General features: G+C 50.1%; 1 protein-coding gene across 2 annotated transcripts in view; it reads right to left on the reverse strand.

The window, feature by feature from the left end:
* The window catches only part of FANCA (FA complementation group A), a gene marked incomplete at its 5' end in the record, with an annotated part of 39,262 nt that extends 29,633 nt beyond the window's left edge, over positions 1-9,629 (reverse strand). For both annotated transcript variants that reach the window (XM_079800320.1, XM_079800319.1), the window contains 10 exons: positions 1,063-1,129; positions 1,606-1,639; positions 2,232-2,314; positions 3,666-3,778; positions 5,954-6,027; positions 6,822-6,917; positions 7,047-7,189; positions 8,655-8,739; positions 8,977-9,086; positions 9,410-9,629. In XM_079800320.1, the coding sequence (XP_079656446.1) occupies positions 1,063-1,129; positions 1,606-1,639; positions 2,232-2,314; positions 3,666-3,778; positions 5,954-6,027; positions 6,822-6,917; positions 7,047-7,189; positions 8,655-8,739; positions 8,977-9,086; positions 9,410-9,629 (1,025 nt within the window). The remainder of the gene's footprint in view (positions 1-1,062; positions 1,130-1,605; positions 1,640-2,231; positions 2,315-3,665; positions 3,779-5,953; positions 6,028-6,821; positions 6,918-7,046; positions 7,190-8,654; positions 8,740-8,976; positions 9,087-9,409) is intronic.

Below are 9,629 nucleotides of genomic sequence, written 5' to 3' on the forward strand. Positions count from 1 at the left end.
TGTCTCTAAAACCAACAGTGACCTGTGGCAGGAGGAGGGAAGGAAATAGCCATCCCTCAGAGGGAGCAAGACACCACTGACAGGGCAGGAGGGATGAAGGGTGACCAGGGCTGAAGTGGGGTGTGCGCCAGGGTTAGCCCTACTGATTCCACGTGAGAGAAAACCAAGTGTCCCAGCAGTTACGTGTGCTGCCCTAGGGTCACGAATACGAGGGCACTGGGCAGAGGGAGGACACAGGGGCCCACGAGCTCTGCTCCTTCCTGGGGAACGGGGTTCCAGTGTGCCGCCCAGACTGTTAGGGAATATCTGATTTTATTTTAAGTATTGGCAACTAATTTAAAAATTTAAAAAGAAGCAAGCACACTGATTATCATTACTTGATTCTTGGGATATGCGTTTGAGCAATCTAGGCATACTACAAAATTGCATAAAATTTAGAGAACAAAGCAGTGTTTTCACTGTTTAAATAAAGTACTGAATTGTACAGCACAGTTGAGGACTATGGAATATTTGTGGAGTACCAGAGCAAAATCATTAGAGAAATGCTGAGAAATTCTCTGGGTTTCCCAGGAGAGAGCCAACTTCCAGGTTAGCCTCACCCATGTGCCTCTGAAAGAAATGCGGACACCCCATGTCCAAGCCAGCATGTCTACGTGCAGCTCCGACCACAGAGGGAGAGCCAGCACGACAAAGCCAGGCCTACTGTGGGCTCGGCGGGAGCCTGGAGCCAGCTGTGTGCTCCAGAAAGCCCTGCGGGGGGCCCAGAGGGCCACACGAGGGAAAGAGCATGACAGTGAGCCGGTCACCCTGGTGGGAAGAGGGGCACACCACAACCGGCAGGAGTCTGGGCCTGGAGGAATGAGGGGCCCAGAGAGGGGGTGCCTCATCTCAGAGAAAGCAGGCGGACCCGGGGGTCCCCAGTGCTTCCCAGCTGTCATCTCTCCTGACACTGACACGATGGCAGGAGTGTGCTCAGGAGTCACCTGTTGGTATTCGAGTGTCTAAAATACCTGGAGCCTCTAACCTAGTGAGCACCGCCCCCAGGATCCCCCAGGAACATACCAGCACCTCACTGCCTTGTGTGCTGAGGACTCCTCCTGCACGCCAGCAGCCAAGGTTTCAAGTGCAACTGATGCCAGGACATGGAAGCAGAAAACAGAGAGCACATCATCACAGTCCATCAAAAACAACCCTAAGTGTTTCTGGACAAGGCAGGCATTTCATCCTTGGTAAGAGCCCCTCACTGCCAAGTTACAGATCTCCCAGGCCACCTACACCCCCAGACGGCACAAGGCCTTTAGGGTTCCAAGTGTCTCAGTGAAGCCTTTAAAACCAATCAGTGAAGCCTTTAAAACCAAGCGTCCCCAATTCACCATTAAACATAATCATTCATTCAACAGCTCTGCAGGAACTGAGCCAGGAGAAAAAGTGGAGGCTAAGTTTATACCAAAGTACAACCAAAAAGGGGATTTTCTGGTACAAGGATTCTACAGGGAGATATATACAAACAGGTAGAATACTTGAAACTGAAAGGCAGAAACTGAGAAAATTCCTGATAAACAAACTGAGTCATTTACAGCCTGGGGCACAGAGCAGTGCACTCACAGAGCAGCATTCTCTGCAACACAGCCACAGCAATCTGTGAACACAGAATGAGTTACCGTTACTCAGTCACACCCGTGAACCACACAAGAAAGCTAGTTGTTAGTCTAGAGTCAAATACAAAACTGGCTTTTCAAAGAGGTACACTGTTAAGATTTCCTCCTCCCAACACCGAGGAGACTAGACAGAGTGAAAGGCAGACTTTCTGGAAGTATCTGTCGTGATGCCTCAGAATGCCCAGGCCCTGGTCACATCCTGCCGGCCCCCTGCTTCCCACATGTCTGTACCACCCAGGTGCTGTCCGTGCAGAGTCCTGCTGACACTGTCTGGACTGTAGCTGGGAAAGAGCGCCCCCCCTCCCCTCCTCTGAAAGCACAGGCTGGATTCCAGGCCATGAAGACCTTTGCCCCCGAGCACTCCAGAAACCAGAAGACATGGGGGGAGATCACAACCTGTTCCCACTTCCCACACCTACTGGATGGGGGAGGGGCACGATGGGGGCACCTCATGAGCACAGCAAGGTCAGCCACTGGTCCAGGGATGTCCAGAGAAGGACCCCATGGTGGGTGGAGGTGTAGGGGGGCTTATTTGACAATCCCATAATGCTTCACCTTTGTTTTTCCTCCTACCTGGGGCATCTGTTCAGCCTCCACATTTCTTCTCGGACCTGAGATTTTCTGAAATCCCCTCAAAACAAACATTTGCACAAAATCTGAAAACCACAAAAGCAAAGTATTTACATACACTGCAGTCCCCAAGCAACCAGGAGGCCAGGAGTCCCACAAGACCACCCTCTTCAGGGGCTAGGAGGGCAGACCCACAGGGAGCTACGAGGACACCCTGGCTCCGGCCCCGGGAGCCCTGCAGGTCACCAGACCCAACCTAAAACCTCTGACCGAACTAGACTCTTCTCCTTGCCATTCTATTCGGAAGGAAAACACAGCTGACCCTTGAGCAACACAGGTTTGCACTGTGCTGGTTCACTTATCCACAATTTTTTTCAATACAGTCGGCATCCACAGTCAACCTACCTCAGATCAGATCCGAGCCTGGGAACCCACATATGCACAGGGCCAACCTAAGTTTTCAGATTTTCAGATGTGTGAGGCATTGGTGCCCCAACCTCCATGTTATTCAAGGGTCAACTGTACTTATAATGAATAGAGTTTATATGTAAGGGATTTTCTCTTAAAGTAGCTTCCAAGGGTTTCTTGGGGACTTTCAGCCCATCTCCTACACCAACACAAGAACCTTTATAGAAGACCCCAGAAGCATTACATTGAGGCAGGAAGGGGACTCAAATCTTCTGAAAAGGTTCGAGTTGAGAGGGCTAAAATGAAAGATTTTCTACCTAATCTTCAATTTAAACTTAAACTGTCTGGGGCCAAATTAACGATTCAGGAATCATAGAGAGTTGTAGGAAATCATCTGTGTGTAGATTCCACTCCTCGGGAATTACTGGCTCCCAGAGCAGCAGGAGAGGGCCCACTCCAAGGGTGAGATGCCCAGGAAATGTGGGTGACAAGCTCACGCCCGTTTGGACCTAGATAAGGATTCCCACCCCAAGTTCCCACTTGGCCTTTCCTGGGCACTTTTCAAAATAAATTATAATTAAGCCCACAAAAAGTTAGTGGCCCCCATCCTTAACCACCTTGTAAGTAACAGGTGCTCCTACCCTGCTGTCTCTACAACACGTTCTCTGTGGGGGTGAAACTGAGCCTCAATTAGCATAGCCCTCCTCCAATTGGGGTGCTGAGGGAGCTCCCTGCCAACCCCACGTGAGGGCTTGTGCCTCCTCATTCAGCAGGTCATAATCCATAAATATTTAACTTAACACACTAGCTACAGGCCCATAACATAATAGGTCAACAGGCTGACATACCAAAATTTCCACACAATTAAAGTTAAATGCAAACAGGTATGGCCCAAGATGACTTCATGCTAGATTTCCACACCATGGGTGTAAGGGCCTTTTCTGCGTCCCAGATCTTCAAAGGAGAAAACTGACCTAAATGAATTCCCCCCCACCCCCACCCCAAAACCTACCTCTGTGATGAACTTACCAGAGAGCATAGCCCTGGTGATGTCGACGTGCTGACAGGTGTCTTCTGTCTGCTCACACAGACAGCGCAGGTTCCTGAAGAGCCACGCCACCACCGCCTGCATGTCCGAGTGGCTGGGGACAAGCATACAGCACACCTGGACCCCTGCTCCACAGCCACCAGGCCATTTTCTTCTCACTCATTTCACTCAGCAGCTTAGGCCACTGAGAATAAGCTAGCAACCACCTGAGACTTCTGTACCAAGAAGTTAGTGACACCTCCTACTAACATCAAAAATAATAATTTTCAAGTAGTTTACTAGTCCTTATTTGGAATAGCTTACTATTGTTGGGAAGGGGGGAAGAAAGGTAATAAAATAATCATACAAATAAAACAGACAGCAGCATTACAGGCTGTAGGCTGTCACCACGGGATCGGCCATGCAGCACAATCTGTGTGAGAATCCACGTGGCCTGCAAAGCCCTGATGAGAGAACCCTCACCTGCCCGCCTATCACATGTCATCTCCCTGATAACAATGTTTATGTGCTTGGCCACCTGTACCTCTTCTATGGGGAACTGGCAACTGAAATCCTTTGTCCATTTTTAATTAGAGCCATCAGGCCTTCCCCACTTCAAGATTACAAAAACATCCTTCCAGTGCTTTTATAATTTATTTTTTTCCCCTTCTTTGATTTATCAACAATGTTTTTGGTATAAAGTTCCAACTTAAATCACTGTTTCTCTCTGTCTCTCCCCCATTCATTCCACTCTCTCTAAAAATCAATGGGAAAATATCCTCAGGTGAGAATTAACAACAAAAAGATCCAACTTAAAAATCCAGATGTGGCCCTCGCTGGTTTGGCTTAGTGGATAGAACGTCAGCCTGCAGACAAAAGGGTCCTGGGTTTGATTACGGTGAAGGGGTACATGCCCAGGTTGTGGGCTCGATCCCCAGTAGGGGTCGTGCAGGAGGCAGCCAATCGATGATTCTCTTTCATCATTGATGTTTCTATCTCTCTCTCCATTCCTCTCTGAAATCAATAAAAATATATTTTTAAAAAATACAGATGCGGCCCACATGTACCACCACCAGTGTTTCAATATGGCATTTTCAACTGTGCTTGGCAATCCCCCAAACAAGTTGCTGTTTTTCCTGAGCAGAGAACAAACATGCAGACCCCCAGCCTCCTGCTCCAGTAGGGGAGGAGCAACTGCCTGGCTGCCTAGAGCAGGAAGCTGCCATCTGAGCTTCCAAGTGCTTCAGGCACCTGCTTTCAATCACAGCCTCTCGTCCTCTCCCCGAGATCCAGAGGCACCAGGGCCATCAATCCCTGAGTCTTCCAGGGAGAAAGACGACACTGGATCGGTTCCCTTCTTTCCACACTGCTGGTTTGCACAAGCCCACCTCAAGTGTGCTCAGTTGTCGACCACTGGTCCATCTGCCTCCTTCTTCCAAACTCTGTTCCTGCTAACTCCTCTCCCACACCCTCCCATCTTCATGGGTTGCACCTTTTTATAAAATCCCCTGAGTTGGTGGGATTTCAGGAAGAAATAAAAGCACTTGCACACATATATATTAATCATATTTATCTGAACATCTTTTTAGTTTTTAAAATATTTTATCACATAATGTATCTTCTACAAAGAAAACATTACCAAGCCTGTGTACGATAAGACTTCAATTACAAAAAAATATTCTCTTTAAATAATAAATTACAGTTGAACCCTGAACAACACAGGAGTCAAAAATCTGTATATAGCATGGGGAGGGGTGTGGGATGGGAATGGGGGGATGAGGACAAATATGTAATACCTTAATCAATAAAGAAATTTTAAAAAATAAAAAATAAAAAATATATATTAAAAAAAATTTAAAAATCTGTATATAACTTGATCCCCATGTTTAATATAGTCGTCACCCCTCAGTATCTGCAGGGGGCTGGTTCCAGGACCCTCCCATCAATACCAAAATCTGCAGATGCTCAAGTCCAGTATGTAAAATGGCGTAGAACCACACATACAGCTGACCCTTTGCATCAGCAGACTCCCAACTACAGATCAAAAATACTGTTTTTAACCTCTCAGTTGGTTGAATCTGAAGATGCAAAACCCATGAATACAGAGGGCCAACTGTTTGTACTGGGGGGAAAATCGTGTATAAGTAGGCCTGCGTAGTTCAAACCCATGTTTTTCAAAGGTCAGCTGTAATAGTTCCTCCAGGCAATTTTTGGCTGTGATACATGAAACATACAAGACTAGGTTACAAAAAATAAATCACGTGGTATTAAGGTAACAATATATCACTACCTTTCCAGTAGCTCTTGGAGGCTCACAATGTTTTGTATTTGAAGATGCCACACAGCTTCCAACAACAAAGAATCCTGAAAAAAATAACAGCATTGTGAGTCCTTCAGGATGCAATTTCATACAGAATGTTCAGCCTGTGCTCTTAACCACCAGGCTCTATTTAAAATCCAAGTGGAATAACAGCATAGCCTAAACTATTTTATCCACTAGTTTTAAAACTCACCAAGCCTTCGGACACGCCCACTACCATCGTTCCCCTCCTCCTGCCATCCTCACCACCACATGTCCTGCAGGCTCAAATAGGACCCTGCCCCGTCTCTAGCTTGACCCACTTCTAGACCTTTCTCCACTGTGGCCTACCCAAGATTCCAAAATATAAAGGAACATGCCAATATTTTTTTAGAATCCTTCGTGGCTCCTCACAGTTTTGAGGATAAAGTTCACTCTTCGACACAGCACAGCCCTTTGTGATCTGGCCCCATCCCTCTCTTCTGTCTTCTCCAGTGAGGCCCTCCCTCCTACAGCACCGACGCACACCGTCCCTCAGTCACCCTGCTCCAATCACATCCGTCTCCCAGAAACCACACTCCTCCTACACTTCCTGCACCTCCCAGCACTCCTAGGAAGCCTTTGCCAACCATCCAGATAGTCGCCCCTCTTCTTTGTACCCCGTGAACAGTCGCACACAGTGTTTGCGGGTACCTCCTTCCCATCCAGCGGCATTTACTGAACACTTTCCCCTACTCTCTGCAACTAATGAGATGCTTGGTGGGATTCCAAAAGAAGCGTAGGGGTCCTGTGGCTCCACTCAAACAACAGGACCCTGCTTGGAAAAACCCTGGCGTCAGAATTACAGTCTCAGGTTTACCTGTACTTTCCACAATTCTTGACAGAAGGTGAGACGGGAGAACATACTGTGCGCTAATAAATGCCCAGCGATCTCTAACAAGGAAGACAGTTTCTTCTGAAAAGAGAGGTTAAACCTTTTTTAAAAATGGGCAAATACCTGAAGCAATATTCAAGAAATACCTCATTTCCCCCAATCGCTTAAAAAATAAGAGCAGCACAGTTACCACATCGTGCTGTGCCTTACTCTCTGCTCTGGGTCTAGCAGCACCCCACGAGAGGGCTCGGCATGCGCCGCACAGATCTGCACAAAGCTGGAGGCCACCGTGTGGCTGCACAGGACGGCCACTGGAACCCCCAGCCGCAAGGCTTGATCCCGCAAAGCAGAGCCTTAAGGAAACACAAAACATGGTAGAAACACAAAACCTAAAACAGAAGACTTAAGAGATTAAAACACCTTCTTGTAAGCTGTAGCAGCCCAGAAATTTGCCTTTTGAAGGTCAGAATAGATCTCCAGGGAACACACAAGGAATCAAGGGTAGATACTCTCATGGCGGAAGCAGCTCACAGAATCCAGAGCAGCACCTGGAGCCTGCAGTTGCATAGACACGCTTGTGTTTTGTCGGACACAAACGAGGGAGCTTGGCAGATACGTTCTGGTTAAGAATTTTATCAACGTTTCCAAAGGAGCACAATAAATCGAGAACACAGTAGGATCTTTCAATGAATTCCTGGTTTTCTAATGACTTCAGTGTCAAAGACAAATGGGCTCTCGCCAACGGCACAATGATGTCCGAGTGGAAAGTGAGTCTGCTTTCCCAGTGCTGCGCCTCACACCTGTGGGCAGCCCAGGTTCCGCTGTGCTCAGTCCTGGGGCTGCCAAGGGGAACCTGGGTGCTGGGTGTACAGGCAGCCATCAGCCTCTGGTCTGCACTCAATCAAGTGAGAAATGCCAGGCGGTCTGAAAACAGATGGTGCCTATAAATACATTGTTTTCTAGGTTATTCGACTTTCATAACTAACTTATTTGTTTCAGTGTAATAGTCACTACCTTTAGCAGGAAAAAACTAAAAAAGTTCATGAGTTAAGGGTCTCTTTATATTTCTGTGGTCAAAGTTAAGAGCTTCTTGTATAAGTTCTTACTCCTTGGTCTAAAGTCCGTACAAGAAAAGTGTGTGGCTGAGTTCCGCTCCCTGGAATGATGATGCATAACTTGTGAAATTCAAACACAGTATGACAGCGAAAAGCAACATGCTTTACTGAGCTTACTGTTGAAGGTTATTTCAACAGAAATCTAAAACAAATCAATTAGTTAACAACTCTGACTTCCTACCGGGCAAATTCCCAATGGCTCCCTGAATGGGCACCACCGTCCACATTTCCGAGGGACAGGTGCTTCCTCCCGCTTCTGCCCGTGGTGAGTCAAACCCTGTTTTTTTGTTCGTTTGTTTGGGGTTTTTTAAATATATTTTTATTGATTTCAGAGAGGAAGGGAGAGGGAGAGAGAGGAACATCAATGATGAGGGAATCATGGATGGGCTGCCTCCTGCACGCCCCCCACTGGGGATGGAGCCCGCAACCGGGGGCATGTGCCCTGACCGGGAATGGAACCCGGGACCCTTCAGTCAGCAGGCCGGTGCTCTATCCACTGAGCCAACCGGCCAGGGCCCAGACCCTTTTTAAAGTAACAGCTGCATAACACGCCCCAAGCAAGTCACAAACATCCGACTCGCCCTGCTCCACGCGCGAGGAGAAACCACTCTCTGGTGGGTCTGAACCTCGGCTTCTGGAGCACACACAGCAGGGGGGGTTCACAGGAGGCCGGAGGCCTGCGGAGGAGGAAGCTCTGACTCACCGACGAGCGCGCCCGGGCTGCCGCGGTCCATCCACCCGTCCATCCCTCTGCTCAGAGGCGGCTTTGCAGGCGGCGGGCCCTCCACCTGGAACCCAGCACAGAGCCTGGCAGCGGGCGCGGACAACCCCCGGTGCCCGGGGACGCCTGCCTCCTGCCCTGCGCTCAGGTGCTTTGTTTGAAGAAGCGAAACCTCCTGAAACTTCCTCATAATCACTAGGTTCACCTCCGAGAAGATAAACGCCCCCCGTTTTCTCCTCCCCTGTCAGCACTGAGGGGGGCTCCTCGCCGCACGGGGGCGGCCAGCCCTCAGCCCCTTCCTCACCTCAAGCAAGAGCTGGCTCAGGTTCACATGGCGCCTCAGGAGCTGCAGGGCGGCCGCCAGGACCTGCTGGCCCCGCTCAGGACCGGGCTTCTGCCTCCTGGCCCTGCCCGCTGCGGGACCCGGTTCGGACAACGGGACAGACAGCCAGTCAGTGACCCCGCCGACCGCGGGACCCGGGCCTGAGCCCAGTCCCGCCGACAAAGGCCACAGGCCACTGTCACTGGCGCTCCAGGGCCCGCATCTCCCTCCCACACCCGCCTGTCCCGACACCACGGCGACCCGGGGACAGGACGGGGAGGGGCTGGAGAGGGCACGGGGTCGGGGTCAGACCTGAGAGGACTGAAGGCAACTCATGCGCGCAGGACCCTGACCTCCCCGGGTCGGGCCGGCAGAGGCTCGGGCGGTAAGGAGGCGCGGCCCCACACCCACTTACCCAGCAGCTCGGCCCACGTCCTCCTGCGGCTCCCGGACCCCAGGTCTGAGGCGGCGGCCAGCGCGCGGGAATCCGACATGGTGAGAACCGGCAGCCGGCGGCAGCTCCACACGTCCGGCCCGCGCTGCCTTCTCATTGGCTGGAGGCCAGCGCTGCCCTCCCATTGGCTGGCGGCCAGCGCTGTCTTCCCATTGGCTGACGGCCCGTGCTGCCGTCCCAT

The sequence above is a fragment of the Cnephaeus nilssonii genome, assembly GCF_951640355.1.
Source record: "Cnephaeus nilssonii genome assembly, chromosome: 20".
Lineage (NCBI taxonomy): Eukaryota > Metazoa > Chordata > Mammalia > Chiroptera > Vespertilionidae > Cnephaeus > Cnephaeus nilssonii.